The sequence below is a fragment of the Tarenaya hassleriana genome, unplaced genomic scaffold (genome assembly GCF_000463585.1).
Source record: "Tarenaya hassleriana unplaced genomic scaffold, ASM46358v1 Cleome5, whole genome shotgun sequence".
NCBI lineage: Eukaryota > Viridiplantae > Streptophyta > Magnoliopsida > Brassicales > Cleomaceae > Tarenaya > Tarenaya hassleriana.
The window spans coordinates 4,469,337-4,483,169 of NW_010967707.1; the positions used below are offsets into that span (position 1 = coordinate 4,469,337).

Genomic DNA, 13,833 nt, shown 5'->3' on the forward strand with positions numbered 1-13,833 from the left:
GAAAGTTCCCTTTATTGGCTTTCTGACTGGTTTTAAAGAAGGTTACGAAGTTGTAAAATGGGGAGAAAGTTGTGATGGATTTATACGAGTCAAAGAAAAGAACTTCACTGAGACGGTGTTTGACTCGTTACATATAAAGAATAGGTCACTGTTAAGGTAAGCTTCTAACCAGACAAAGCCCCAATGCTTGCCGGACAGGTTTTGCTCTTGTCTTAGCTTCGTAAACCCGCTGCTAGTTTCGGCGGCAGATACTTTTACTATAGGACTAGGACCAGTTTTTATCTCTCTTAGCCCCTTGGGTCCTTGTGTGTTCGACTGCTTTCATTTGATTAATGACGTGAAAAATGTTTTATGACAATTGTTTACAGGGTGGTTTCTCTCTCGGACAACTTGGATTTCATGATCTTCAATCACCGTGGTCAACTGTTCCCACCGGAGATTGAGATGAAGCTGAAATTTTGATGATACGGTAAGGCCTATGAAAGATTCTTGATGTACCTGTGCTAGAGGAGTCTTCCTGAAACTCAGGAATCCGATTGTTTGGAGTTTCGGAATCGTTGCCATTTGGATTCCCATTGCATGAATAGTTCTCTGATGTTTTTGTTTTCTGACTAATGCCCACAAGAAATCAAATCCGGTTCTATCTAAACCGTTTGGTGAAATAGTGTGTCAACTGAGTAACTAGGGTGAGTGGGCACCGGTCGGGTATCTGAGTTTTCTCGGCCTCACCCTCTCGGGTTCGAATGATCCACCCAGTCTCAACATCATGAGGTAGGTACACGAAGCTCAGATACTATGGGGTGCGATGAGGACTCGGGTATCCGCAGGGGATACCGACCTACTCGGGCAAGGTCGACGCGAGGACTTGAGAAAAGAGAGAGTGAGGCCACGAGAAGTGAGAAAAATATATGATGTCTTTGGCGTAAAACGTCGGTTTCGGATGCGAGGCAAGCGAGGTGAACCCCTCATTCCCTCTTTACCCGAAAACGAAACCCTAGTTCTATTTTAATACGGCCCCACGATTTCATACGACCTCGCCTTTTTCCCGACCTCATAGATCTCGCCTCCTCGTAGTCTCGCCCCCTCGGATCCGAACAAACTCAAACACAACATCGGTTTGGAACCATCATTCTTTGTACAAGTCCATTTGGTTGCATATTGGATGAGAATGATCATTAATGTAACTATGGGGTCGTTTTCAAAATTTTAATAATATTGGGGAGTCTAAGATAGCTCTCAAAATCTTCACAAGGAACGAACCCAAATAGCCCATTAATCAGGAATCAAGCCCATAGCCCGGTTTAATATAATTATTAATTGGGTTCCCTTTTTTTTTTTTTTGGGTGTGCTGCCTGCGTCCGTTCACTTGGTTTAAATGTTTAAAAGAATAATATTAATTCGAATGATTACTACATGATATCATCTTCATCTAATTTGAATTGATGTTCAGACTACATATATGAGATGTCTGGTATGGTTATTTTTAATTCGAATATTTATTTTAAGAAGAACAAGTCTACACATTTTTAATTTTTATTAAAATATGCATTTTCTCTCGAATTTTGTTCTTTCGATTTCTTTTATTATTCTTTATATTAGATTTAAATTCATTTCAGTTTTAATCTTAAAATGTCTTTGACTAGTCTATAGATAATGAAACAAACGGTCAAATAAATTCAAATATATATATATATATATATATATTGCCTTAGTTAGTGCTTTCCTCGCATGAAAAAGTCTATATTAGTTTATGTGATATTCAAAGGTCTATGATGAATTTCTCATTAATGGATATGACTCTCGAAGCACACACCCAGCGACATATATATAATGTTGGATGCACGTGTGCCTGCACGGACCAATTAAAACTACGAAAAATTCCGATTAAAAAAAATATATGTTTTATCAAATTCGGCACTAATTAAATATTAAAAAATTTGATTGGGTGAATATTATTTGTGATAGAGTTAATTTCTCTTATCATGCTTTATATTTATTTTGAATGTAGCCTTTGTTCCAAATCATATCAATTTCCAGCATTATTTTATATACAGCATGGACTGTAGCCAGCCATGGAATAATATCTAATGTACATTAAAATCTCAAGTCAGTGCCACGTATGGATGACGTGTCCCTGACCCACATTAGCTCCCTTTGTTAACATGCCAACTAATTTATGACCATTTATATTTTATATATATATATATATATATATATATATAAATGTATTAGTGTATGTAATACGGCATCATCATCGTCTCTCCATCATGATTAACACGAGGCATCATCATACATGATATGCCATGCATGTTCTCAAATGGTATAAAAGATTGATAAATTTCGTAAATATATTAAATTGAATGATAATTTTGTAAATGCATACATTTGAATTATTCCCAAGTCGATTCCAATTCCAACATCTGGTTAACCTTTTTCATCAGATATAATCCCATTCCTTCTATTTAAATATACCAACTTTTAATATGTAATATGCGAAATAATCGGATATTCACCATAAAAGACATTTAAACAAATTTAATGTTACACATTTTACATCAATTAGCCATATATGTAATTATATATAAAAAAAATCATATACTAAACCGACCAGAACAAAAATCAAATGCCGCCATCGAAGTCGCATCCTAAGCTGAGTCAGAAACATGAAGCTTGAGTTCATGGTCTCTCACCTCATTGCTCCAAAATCATGCCACCAAATTTAATATAATGATCATAATTAATATGTGCTGACGATCCTCTTATTTTACATCTATCGATACAATATTATATGTGTGTATATATATATATATATATATATTATAAAAGGGTGCATATTATAATATGCAGCAAATGGCATATTACAATAATGTGTCGAGTGGCACAACATGTTAAATATCAATTATTGACTGCTCGATTAGGGTTTTAGACGGAATACAACGCGCTTTAATTTACATATATGAATATAAATTTACTAATGCATAACATCATAAATTTTGACACTATAACGCAAATGCGCATAATATATATATATATATATTCGGATTTTCCAAAATCTATGCCTAATTTAAAATTACATATAGTACGTTTTTTATATTTGAAGTTCAGACGAGACGATCGAATTTCCAAAATCTATGTCAATAATCGAATTGAAAATTGAATCTGAATCGAGAGAGAATAAAAACAAAAGTTGATGATGATGCATTAGGAAAGAAAATGACACAGCAACTTCTAATTAAAATAATTAGATAGCTAAATGGACAAAGTTGATGATTGCATGAAATTGCATGCCCTAATAACTTATATATATTCGATGATCATTGGCTGTGGTTTTTATTTAATGCAACATGGAGCATTTCGAACTCACAAGTAACATTATACAAGTATAGGTCGGTCCAATAATAATATCATTAATACGATATGCGATATGCGAAGACGTACTTGTATTTCGTTCAATCATTTATTTCCCTTTTTCATAAAAAAAATGAACTAATTAAACCATTCTATTTGCATTAATGATATATAATAAATAGGACTGGTTATTATTATTTTATTATTGTTATATGATGCCCTTTGACCTTTGTATATATATATATGTAACGAGGAATGGTCAGGCGTCTTGGAAATTCGTACATGAAAGGCTTAGAGGGCCAAATTTTTTTAATAGTAAATAGGACAAAATTTCTGATAACGAAATAAACATTTATAATCTATAAAAGAATCATTCTATAATTATAAAGCATTTTCAGTATAATTAATTTCACGACATTACTCTTTTTAAAAAGAGTAACGTAACCCTTTCTATGTCATCTTAATTGGCCTTTCACCAACTCAACACACGATATTTACACATATGTATGCATACACATACATGTCATGTAAGTCGGTGGTGGTTAACAGTTATATGCTTACCCATATAATGTTACCCTTTATGGCAACGAAAAGTTATTATGGCCCTCAAATTAGTATGCGTTTCGGTATTATTTTTGTAATTAATTTTAATAGAAAAAACTTTCAATATTTTGATAAATAATTTGCTTTATACGAATAAGTAAATATTTATACTAGATATAGATACACATACATATATATACACTCATAAAAAGGGATATTTCAATTATGATATCTCAAACGTTTACAAACAACGCGCAATTAAACACCAAAAAGTGTACAACCAAATTATAAACTATAAACTAAGCTTCATATAACACTATCTAAAAATAATAAACGAAAAAGTAAACCAACCTAAACCGGCCGGTTTAGAAGATGCGAGGTAATTTCGTGAACAAAGTCCGAGATGGTTCGTGTATTTCACTATATTTTCTTACCTATTCACAATCACAGTACATATCTCGCTAATTTTTATGTTTTCACTTTTCACACGATGGAACACCCATTTGGATTCTCGTCACTGAACATCTGAGGTGCTCGTAGATGTGCGTAAGGGTCCATCACATACCCTCCCCCCACGTACCCTTGGTTCGTATTATACGGTCCCTGTACGTACCCTTGGTTCGCGTTATACGGTTCGTGTACGTACACCTGTGGCGCGTAATTCTGACCGTACACGTGTCCTCCTGGTGGATACCAATACATCGGCTGCGTCGGGTATGCGTACCCGTGGTACTCCATCTTCTTCACCTCAACCGCAGCACCACCGCCCGTGTCCTCCTGGTGGATACCAATACATCGGCTGCGTCGGGTATGCGTACCCGTGGTACTCCATCTTCTTCACCTCAACCGCCGCACCACCGCCGGAACTCTCCTTGTCCTTCTTGTCGCCTGCTCCGCCGCCGGAACTCTCCTTGTCCTTCTTGTCGCCTGCTCCGCCGCCGGAACTCTCCTTGTCCTTCTTGTCGTCTACTCCGCCGCCGGCGCTGTTGCCGGGACTCTCTTTCTTCTCACCGGAACCCTCCTCCTTGGGTTTCTTCTCCCCTGCTGAATCCTTGCCCTTCTTTTCAGCGTTTTCGTTTGCGTTTGTGTCGGCGTTTTTGGGAGGAGGGACAATTTCGACAGTGCGCTTGAGCTTCTCGTTGAGGTAAGGAGTGAGCTCCTTGACGTCCATTGTTCCTTTCACCGTCACGAGCTCCTTGTCGCCGTCGATGGAGACCGATTCGACCCCTTTAATTAAATTAAATCAAATTAGATGTTATTATGTTAATTAATATAAAAAGGTTCATTTGCTTCCATAATTAGCTTCCGATCAATGAAAACGCTTACCTTTAATTTTTAATATTATCCTTCTGATCTTGTGTATGCAACCTTCGCAATGTAACCTCGTCTTGAAAACCACCGTCGCCTGCATCATTTATATGTATAATTACATCAGAAACCACGATCGAAAATGATGCATGAGTCGGTCAGATTTGAAGGACTGCAATTCTAAACAAATAAATTTTTTATTTTTATTTTGAATCTGCTTTGAATGAGTGTAAATTCCCGTCTAAAAATTCAATATATTCCATAGAACAGTCTTCTTCTTCTTTCTTCGCTGCCTGAATCTTCAAAAAGTTTCATCATTTCGTTGCACAGACATGGAAACAACTTCTTCTGGCACAAGAAATGAAAGGGGGAGACGTGGAAAAGACGACCTTTTTTTTTTTTGTTTCGGACCAAAGAAAGAAAAGACAAAGAAGTGAGGTGTTAGTGTTGGGATGTTACCTCTTTTGGTGGAGCAGGAGGTTTCTTCTCGTCTTCCTCCTTTTTCCCCTCTTTTTTCTCACCGGAATTCTCGTCGGCCGGCTTCTTCTCGCCTCCGCCGCCGTCTTTCTTCGGCGCAGGGGACACGAGTTCTACTTTTCTCTTCGTCTTCTCGGCCACTCTGTCTCTGATTTTCGCCGGATCAACATCTCCGATCACCGTCAATCTGTTGGCCCCATAGTCTATCTTCACATCATCAACACCTTCACCGACCAATCGGAAACCAGAATTCTCGTTAGGTGTAGTCAGGGTCCATTCGTAATCCGGTACACCTTCCCGCAGAGAGTTGTGAATCCGCTAAACAAAAATTTCAAACGGATTCCGATCGCAACGACCGAATCCAAACGGATCTGATCTAAAACGAGCCAAATTTTGCCGAGAGATATTCAATTGAAATAATGCAAAAGATGTATACGCGTTTGTATACGTATATATATGTATAATATGTACCTTTGTAGTGCTTGAAGATGCGTTTGATTTTCTTGCCGCAGCCTTCGCAGTGCAATTCAAGCTTTAGCACGACGGCGGCTCCTCCTCCGCCGCCACCGCCACCGCCTTCCTTCTTATCCGGCGAGACTTCGGCCGGCTTCTTCTCTCCCTCGGGCTTCGTCGCTGCTTCTTCCTTCTTCTGCAATACCCAAAACCAGATTGAGATTAGGCCCTAATCAGTTACCCAGCAAAATCAGAGAGAGAGAGAGAGAGACTGACTTCACCCATTATTGTTGTTGTTGTAGAGATTCAGGGTTTTTCCTTCTTCTTTTTTTTTTTTTGGATTTTTGAATATGCTGGAATTGTGAGAGAATTTGTTTGAAGCCAATGGAGGAGAGGGAAAGGAGCGAAGGCGATGTATATATAGACTCTATATTATAGAGGGTCAGTGTATGACATAATTCTATTCATGATGATGGTGATGATATAGCGACAACATATATACGCATGTAGTCAGATGTGTGGGATTGATTACGTGTCATGCCGCTTGGTTGGACGAACGGTCGACGGAATAGAGCGACGCCGCATGGTTTGTCCCCAACTTTTCCTGGTTATGAATTGACGGAACTACCCCTCGATTGGGTCAGAGAGCAATTTCTTATTCTTACATCCGGTGTATAAAGAAGGTTGGACATATCTTTATAAATATTTGACGAGTTATATTAGAATTCAATACGTATGAATCGTGTTTCGATTACTTTTGTAACTAATTGATGTTGTGTTTTTGGAGTTTGCAATTGATTATGGTTTATTTAGATGTAATTTAAAATAATTATGCGTTTTTATCCAAAATTTTGATTTTTTTATGTAAATATATTTCGGATCCAACTACTCGACGTACCAATATATATATATATATATATATATAAAATTGATCTTGGACTCATGGAATACGAATCTTAAATATAAAAATATATTGGAAGACACGATAAGGCATAAAACCGGATTCAAACCCAATATAAACCAGAAATTGATCTAAACGAGTTAGAAATCAAATCATACCATGAACCAACCCAAACCAAAAGCTAGGAAATAAAAGTGAACCGATATGAAGAAACCATAAGTGATCTAAACCGAAAAACAGACAATGGAATCGCAAACCGAAACAAATTAAACCAAATCGAACTAACCGATCATGTATCCTAAAATAACTGGACGTCTCGACACGATTCTAGGACTGATTCCGTATACGAGTCCCTCGAGTTCGGAGAGACTATTGCACAGTGGGGCCATGAGGATGAGCGAGCAAGCAGTCAAAAGGCTGTCTGAACCAGCATGATGAGCACTTCCTACCCGGATGGCTCCGAGTCGACTCGCCACTTTCTCAAGTCCGAGTCGGTCACCGAGTCCGTGGATCCTCCCTGCCATAGTTTTCACGTCGTAAACTGTCCCCAGCGAATTCCCCACTATCTCCGCGAATTCCCTTGAAGTTGCCGGCAATGGCGATCGAGTTAACATCTTCACCAGATACGCGATATCGAAGTTTCCATGAAAGGTGACCCATGTCAGATTTCTCTGAAATATCAGCGAGTGAAGGAATCCATGGAAGAAGCAATCGATGGGGACGCCATGGTTTCTCATCTTCTCGAAATCTAGGCCCTTTCGTCTGAGAAAAGCGACAGAGTCGGCGTTACTGGCATCCTCTGTTTCTCTGAAACCGGAGAAGTTCACTTGCCACGAGCCCCAGATCCTGGAGTGGGAATCGAACAGGGTGAGCCCTAACTGAAGGGGTTGGGTATTGTCGACGGTGACCTTCATGTCGGCGTAGCGTACGGAATCGGGAGCGTTCTCGGGCGTGTATACGAGACAACCTGGAAACTCCATGTCAATGGCGATGAAAGGGCAAAAGGACGAGCACTCCATCACCAGCATGATCTCTTGTGCGTAATTGTGTCTCCAGATTTCTCTGATGGGCGTGTGTGTGTCCATCTTCGTAACGGGAGAGCAAAGTCGTGGATGTGAGAAAGGGATGGAGGGGGAGAGGGGGTATTTATAATTACAGGGAGAGAGAGTGTTTCAAGACTGACTGTGATTCCTACGGGGGGCGGGAGATTGAAACTTGGGTTCCAAGGTTCACAATTTTCCTTTTTCGAAACCGTGTATAACTACTTCGTTTAGTGAAATAAAATCTCCCAAATTTACATTTTGAATTAAATCTTAAAATAATATAATAATTTAATCATAAAAAAAAGGAGATAACTATTGCAAGCTAAATCCGTTGTGATATTGGGATTTTCTTTTTCTTGTACAGCTCATCAGATTTCCTTTTTTCTCAACCCCGGTTTATCCGGTCTGAAATTCCACACATAACCGGCCCGGTTTTCAATTCCATGCTATATATCTCCTTTATCTTCGGCTCTTCAGATTCGTGCCTCGAGAGAAACAGAAGAAGTGGAAGGATGCGGGCAATTCACATGGTGAGCCCGCGATTGAGTTCGTGCCTCAGGCCTATCTTCTTCGGTCGATTTTCTTCTTCTCCTCGGGATTTCGTTTTCCCGCTCTCTAACCCTAGGCGCTTTTACTGTGCGGCGGCGGCGGCGGAGAATGTAGACTCCGGCGGCGGCGGAGGGAGGTCTGGCTCGGTGACGGCTCCTCCGATGATGGAAGATTTTCAGAAGATTGATGTGAATCCTCCCAAGGGAACTCGTGATTTCTCGCCTGAGGATATGCGTCTCCGTAACTGGCTCTTCCAGCATTTCAAAGAGGTAATATCTACTTACGTTTATACTCGTAAAATTTGTGAATTTTCCAATGAAAGAACTGTTTCTTGCATTTCTTCTGCTTCTTGTTTGGTGTAATTCGTCATGGGTTTTGTTCTTTGGGTGCGATGAAGTTGCGGAGACCCAGGTTTAGGTTTTTTCGTTCTGTTTTAAAAGTTCTAACGTTTCTGTGTTTTGTCTTGAAGGTTTCACGGTTGTTTGGGTTCGAAGAAGTGGATTTTCCAGTATTGGAGTCGGAGGCATTGTTCATTAGGAAAGCAGGGGAAGAGATTCGAGACCAAGTTAGTATTTTTTTTTATCAGTATCTATCTTTATCGTCTGATTTAATGGTCTTTGGTTTGCGTCTTTTCTAGGAGTTTAGGAAAATAACATAACTTGATTGGTCTATTTGTTTGGATACTCAACGGATGAAAGAAACATACAGCTTGATTGGATTCCATGGTAGAACTGCAAGTGTTTCTCAAAGTCTGAATTGGTAATAAACTTCTTATGATAGAATCTCAACCGATCTCATCTCATGCTGTGTAAGATGCCGTAAAAGCCTTAATGATGTGATTCAAAGGGTTTACTTCTGTTCACAATTACAATTCTATTGATTGGGCACATGTATGTTATGGGTCTGTCAAGTAGTACGAATGTGGGGAAAGCTTAGCTGAAATCCAGCAACGTTGTCCTGCAGTTATATTGTTTTGAAGATCGCGGAAACCGGCGTGTAGCATTGAGGCCTGAGCTTACCCCTTCTTTAGCGAGACTTGTGATACAAAAAGGGTAATGGAAGTTTGTCTCACTTATAATGTTGAAGTGTGGTGGACGATACAGAAGATATCTGGCTATAAATGTTTTCCAATATTTTGCTTCCAAAATTTTCTGTCAGACTGATCTATATTTTGCATCGGGTTATTATTTATATATGTTTGTAATCTTTGTATCCAGGGATGGATGTGAGAATTTTGATTCCCATATTCTTTTTGGTCCAGAAAATCGGTTTCCCTTCCACTGAAGTGGTTTGCTGTTGGGCAGTGCTGGCGGTATGAGAGAATGACAAGGGGAAGACGACGAGAGCATTACCAGTGGAATATGGACATTATTGGTGTTTCTGAAGTAGCGGTATGGCTTTCTGATCTGCAAATCCTTTAGAGTTTCTATGTGGTTTGGACCAGAAAAAAGAGAGGAAAAAGTTTGCAGGCGGTTACTTATTCTAAATTCTTTTCCAAACTCTTTTCCAAATTTATGCTTCATAATGCCTCCTTCAGGGATTGGCTACTTAGCATTTCTTGAGGTTTCTCCTACATTTCATTACGTACGGCTTAATGATTTGAATGATGCCAGTAGGTGCCATCATTTTTGCTCATAGTTTGTAATCTATTTGTTCAGGCTGAAGCAGAACTAATCTCATCAATAGTTACTTTCTTCAAGCGGATTGGAATTACTGCATCAGATGTTGGGTTTAAGGTTTCAAGCCGCAAGGTGCGTTGTCATGTGTAAGTGTTTTTGGTTACATGATACGAGTTTAGCACTTTAAGTTCTGGATAGTGTAAAAACGTGTACTTATGTCTAAATGGGCATGCTTGACTTTGGTCTTCTTTTGGCTGGCAACAGAGACCGAAGTTATGGATACTTTTGTCAACATCTCGATGTAGTTCAGTTTGCATGTTTCATCTTTCCTTTTCATACAGGTTTTACAAGAAATGTTAAGAAGCTATGGGGTACCTGAAAATTTATTTGGAAAAGTCTGCATCGTTATTGACAAGGTTGGTGACCCATATTCCTTTGTAATTTGATTTGGCAACTTTATCTTCGTTACATGTACTTGGGTTTATCTATTTGTAAACCTAGTAAAGGCACCGGCTTCTGCCTTGTATTTAAAGCAGGCGTTTTTTCTATTGTTGCATGATGAACAGATAGAAAAGATCCCCGTTGAAGAGATAAAAAAGGAACTCAGGCTCACAGGGATCTCGGAAGAAGCTATTGAGCAGCTATTGGAAGTCCTTTCCATAAAGTCATTGGAGAAATTGGAAGGTAATAACTCTCATTGTTTCTTTAATCCATTTTCATGTTTTTATGTTCATGATCTCCCTGACAGCTTCTTAGTTCTTATTGCTGATAATGGGTTTTCTGAGTTGCTTGTGCAGATGTACTTGGTGGAGCTGGTGAAGCAATTGCAGACCTAAAACAATTGTTCTCACTGGCTGAAAAATTTGGTTATTCTGAGTGGATACAGTTTGATGCATCTGTTGTGCGCGGTCTGGCCTATTACACTGGTATTGTCTTCGAGGTTAGCGTTTATGATATGATTTTTTCCAAAGACATGTATTTTTTAATTTAAAATTTCGATGTGGACATGAACTCTAGATGTGACCATTCATTTGTTTTAGACATCTGATAAGTAACATTTTGGCTAGTTTTAGCTGCAAGAAACTAACTAATAGGGTGGCAATGTATGGATTACAAATGGTATGCAATTTTTGATGAACTAGACAAGTGATTGGTTTCATGTTGCACCATGATTGCATTGTTGAGAAATGTTATATTTTCAGGGATTTGATCGAGGAGGGAAGCTGCGAGCTATTTGTGGTGGTGGGCGTTACGATAGGTTACTCTCCACTTTCGGAGGTGATGATATTCCTGCCTGTGGTTTTGGCTTCGGTGATGCTGTCATCGTTGAAGTAAGCAAACTATACTTGTTAACTGAACATCATATGTTGGGAAAGAAAATACTAATCTCTGGCCCAGCAGAATTTATTTTTCTCATAAAGTCTTCAACTTTTTTCGTTTCCTTCATGCATCTTTCATTTGCCTTACTTGGGAAACCCTGTTTCTCATACCCAGTTGATCAAGGAGAAGGGTTTGTTGCCAGAGCTCAAACAAGAGGTAGAGAATATTGTTTGTGCATTGGACAAAGATCTTCAAGGAGCGGCTGCAACTGTTGCTACCATACTCAGAGACAAAGGCCACACTGTTGATTTGGTATTAGAGATTAAACCGCTCAAATGGTATGCAATATCTCATCTCTTAACTATGAAACCTGATTTCCATGACTTTTTTCTCAGTTGGACCATGGAGAAGAACGTAATATGATGCATTCAACTCTCTTAGACCATAACTTTGATAGAGAAACTTGAGACACATGGATGAATGGTCCCAAATGGAAGTCTTTGCTTCATTTTAGACAATGCAATATTGAAAGTCTTACTGGACCAAAGTCTGAGATAGTGTTTTGGTAAAAGAGAAATTTGAAGATCATCAGAAATGAAGATTTATTACAAGTTTGGCAATCACAATAAACCCCTTAGACTCTCTGTTACCTTTGCTATATGGCATGTTTTTCATCTTTACAGGCCTTTACCAGTCTAGTTTGTGCAATGCAGCGATTGAAGTATAGGCACATGAAAAGCATTTTGTCCTAGAAAACTGTTTAGTTTCGCCAGGTGATGCCAAAGGGTAGGGACTTGGGTAACGTTTTGGGAGTTGTACTTTTTTCAGGGTGTTCAAGAGGGCCGCTCGTGTAAATGCAGCTCGGCTTGTGCTGGTGGGGAAGACAGAGTGGGAAGAGGGTTCGGTCAGTGTCAAGATCTTGTCTTCTGGTGAGCAATACAAAGTCAAACTCCATGATCTTGACTAGTATTACCTCCAAAAACTCCCCCCCCCCCTAGTCCCTTGAATTGAGAATACAAAGTCAACCATTGTTTTATTGCTTGTAACTTGTAAGGATACCACTCAGTTGTTCCTCTGATAGAATCTCTAATAAACTCTTTGAAGATTAAATATTTTTGCTGAATCGAGATTGGATTTGTTGATCTAATTGTGGTGTTTTTTTTTTTATAGACTAACTCAGATGGGTGAGTGGCAAATCCTCTTAGAGATTTTGTATCTTTGAATGCACTCTGTTGCATTGTAGAATCTTGAATGGTAGAAAAGAGAGGTTATGTTGTTTTAATATTTAGTTTTTTTTGTTTTTAAAAATATTTATTTAGTTTTATGTCAAAGTTTTTCTTCGGCTTAAAATGTTTTTTTAAACCTAAAAAATATTTATTTTTTTTAAAAAAGTTTTGTTTCCAGGTGATTCAATTCTGTTTTCATTTAAGAAAAGTTTTATATTTTAGTTTAGTTTAAAAGATATATATACCTATCAATTGTGACATTCCATGACGTTTTCTTAATCAATGACAGTCAAATGCTTTGGTTGGGGCAACTTGAAAAATAAAAAAGAGGAAAAATCTTAAAGCGGTATGCCTTGCGTGAACCTTAAGCTTCTCCTTAGAACTTTCCATGTCTGTATTATATATATATATGTATGTATAGAATACATTTCATTTAAGATATACTCACAAACTTGAGTGGTAAATATAACATTTTTTCCCTCTTTTCCCAAGGAGGTCAGTTTTGGTCCTCTCTTGTGACATCTGTTTTCCTCTTGCATCATCATCTCAAGCAAAAACTTTCAAACCCCGAGTCCGACAACCATGAGTCTCTCCGCTTAGATCAAACCCTCCATCCATCCTCTCTCTCCGCCGGCGAAAGCCTAAACCCTTCTGCCGGAGGAAAATTGTTCTTCACGAGTATAAAAAAAGGAACTAACGGAGAGGTAACGAACTAAGCGAAGGGGTGTTCTTGGTGCTGATCGTCCATTGCCGAAGCGTCAATCTCCTCTAATGTCCGATGCCCAAGTCGGTTTAAGGTCTGTTCTCATCTGGGTTTTCCTTAGAATCCAAAATTTCTCTTGACTTTTATGTTTTCTCGAACCCTCAAGTCGCGGTTTTTGCGGTACTTTGTTAGGTAAAAGATGACTACTGGGTCTAATTCTAGCCACAACCAGATAGAGGATGGTGGGGCGAAGAACAACGACAACAACACCAACCCTGGTACGAGGTCTTGGGGCACGGCGGGGTCCGGGCAAACGGTGTCCACGAGCGGCAGTGTCGGCTCG

At 38.9% G+C, this 13,833-nt stretch overlaps 5 protein-coding genes across 7 annotated transcripts in view; 3 read left to right on the forward strand and 2 right to left on the reverse strand.

The window, feature by feature from the left end:
- LOC104826911 (membrane magnesium transporter) overlaps positions 1 to 662 on the forward strand; it is a 2,018-nt gene extending 1,356 nt beyond the window's left edge. The window contains exon 4 of the mRNA XM_010559868.2: positions 369 to 662. Coding sequence (XP_010558170.1) covers positions 369 to 462 — 94 coding nt within the window. The 3' untranslated portion in view covers positions 463 to 662. The remainder of the gene's footprint in view (positions 1 to 368) is intronic.
- A 3,426-nt stretch (positions 663 to 4,088) lies between these two features.
- Positions 4,089 to 6,570, reverse strand: LOC104826913 (heavy metal-associated isoprenylated plant protein 3-like). 3 transcript variants are annotated; one of them, XM_010559871.2, is made up of 7 exons: positions 6,406 to 6,569; positions 6,148 to 6,325; positions 5,659 to 5,900; positions 5,218 to 5,296; positions 4,847 to 5,118; positions 4,733 to 4,807; positions 4,089 to 4,638 (listed from the first exon to the last, which is right to left on the reverse strand). In XM_010559871.2, the coding sequence occupies exons 1-7, from the start codon at positions 6,412 to 6,414 to the stop codon at positions 4,375 to 4,377; spliced, it is 1,119 nt and encodes a 372-aa protein (XP_010558173.1). In that variant the 5' UTR covers positions 6,415 to 6,569; the 3' UTR covers positions 4,089 to 4,374. The 3 variants fall into 3 exon arrangements, with proteins under 3 accessions (XP_010558173.1, XP_019059619.1, XP_010558171.1); XM_019204074.1 differs by having other exon boundaries at positions 4,089 to 4,577; positions 4,672 to 5,118; positions 6,406 to 6,570; XM_010559869.2 differs by having other exon boundaries at positions 4,733 to 5,118; positions 6,406 to 6,567.
- A 741-nt stretch (positions 6,571 to 7,311) lies between these two features.
- Positions 7,312 to 8,108, reverse strand: LOC104827452 (putative CCR4-associated factor 1 homolog 8). Its single transcript, XM_010560623.2, has one exon. The coding sequence runs from the start codon at positions 8,056 to 8,058 to the stop codon at positions 7,312 to 7,314; it is 747 nt and encodes a 248-aa protein (XP_010558925.2). The 5' UTR covers positions 8,059 to 8,108.
- Positions 8,109 to 8,564: 456 nt separating this feature from the next.
- LOC104826914 (histidine--tRNA ligase, chloroplastic/mitochondrial) lies at positions 8,565 to 12,708 on the forward strand. Its single transcript, XM_010559873.2, has 11 exons — positions 8,565 to 8,891; positions 9,092 to 9,187; positions 9,586 to 9,674; positions 9,884 to 10,013; positions 10,281 to 10,373; positions 10,583 to 10,657; positions 10,808 to 10,925; positions 11,039 to 11,181; positions 11,444 to 11,572; positions 11,736 to 11,899; positions 12,390 to 12,708. Exons 1-11 carry the CDS (start codon positions 8,586 to 8,588, stop codon positions 12,526 to 12,528), a joined length of 1,482 nt encoding a protein of 493 aa, XP_010558175.1. The 5' UTR covers positions 8,565 to 8,585; the 3' UTR covers positions 12,529 to 12,708.
- Positions 12,709 to 13,241: 533 nt separating this feature from the next.
- LOC104826915 (transcription factor-like protein DPB) overlaps positions 13,242 to 13,833 on the forward strand; it is a 4,284-nt gene continuing 3,692 nt past the window's right edge. The window contains exons 1-2 of the mRNA XM_010559874.2: positions 13,242 to 13,584; positions 13,683 to 13,833. Coding sequence (XP_010558176.1) covers positions 13,690 to 13,833 — 144 coding nt within the window. The 5' untranslated portion in view covers positions 13,242 to 13,584; positions 13,683 to 13,689. The remainder of the gene's footprint in view (positions 13,585 to 13,682) is intronic.

Coding starts and splice junctions, on each gene's coding strand:
- LOC104826913 (XM_019204074.1), bottom strand. Junction 5,901..6,147: donor CATCTTCAAGCACTACAAAG/GTACATATTATA, acceptor TGGTCGGTGAAG/GTGTTGATGATGTGAAGATA. Junction 4,578..4,671: donor GCCGATGTATTGGTATCCAC/CAGGAGGACACG, acceptor ATTGGTATCCAC/CAGGAGGACACGTGTACGGT.
- LOC104826914 (XM_010559873.2), top strand. CDS start 8,586: ATGCGGGCAATTCACATGGTGAGCCCGCGATTGAGTTCGTGCCTCAGG. Junction 8,892..9,091: donor TCTTCCAGCATTTCAAAGAG/GTAATATCTACT, acceptor TTTGTCTTGAAG/GTTTCACGGTTGTTTGGGTT. Junction 10,014..10,280: donor TTGGTGTTTCTGAAGTAGCG/GTATGGCTTTCT, acceptor CTATTTGTTCAG/GCTGAAGCAGAACTAATCTC.
- LOC104827452 (XM_010560623.2), bottom strand. CDS start 8,058: ATGCTGGTGATGGAGTGCTCGTCCTTTTGCCCTTTCATCGCCATTGAC.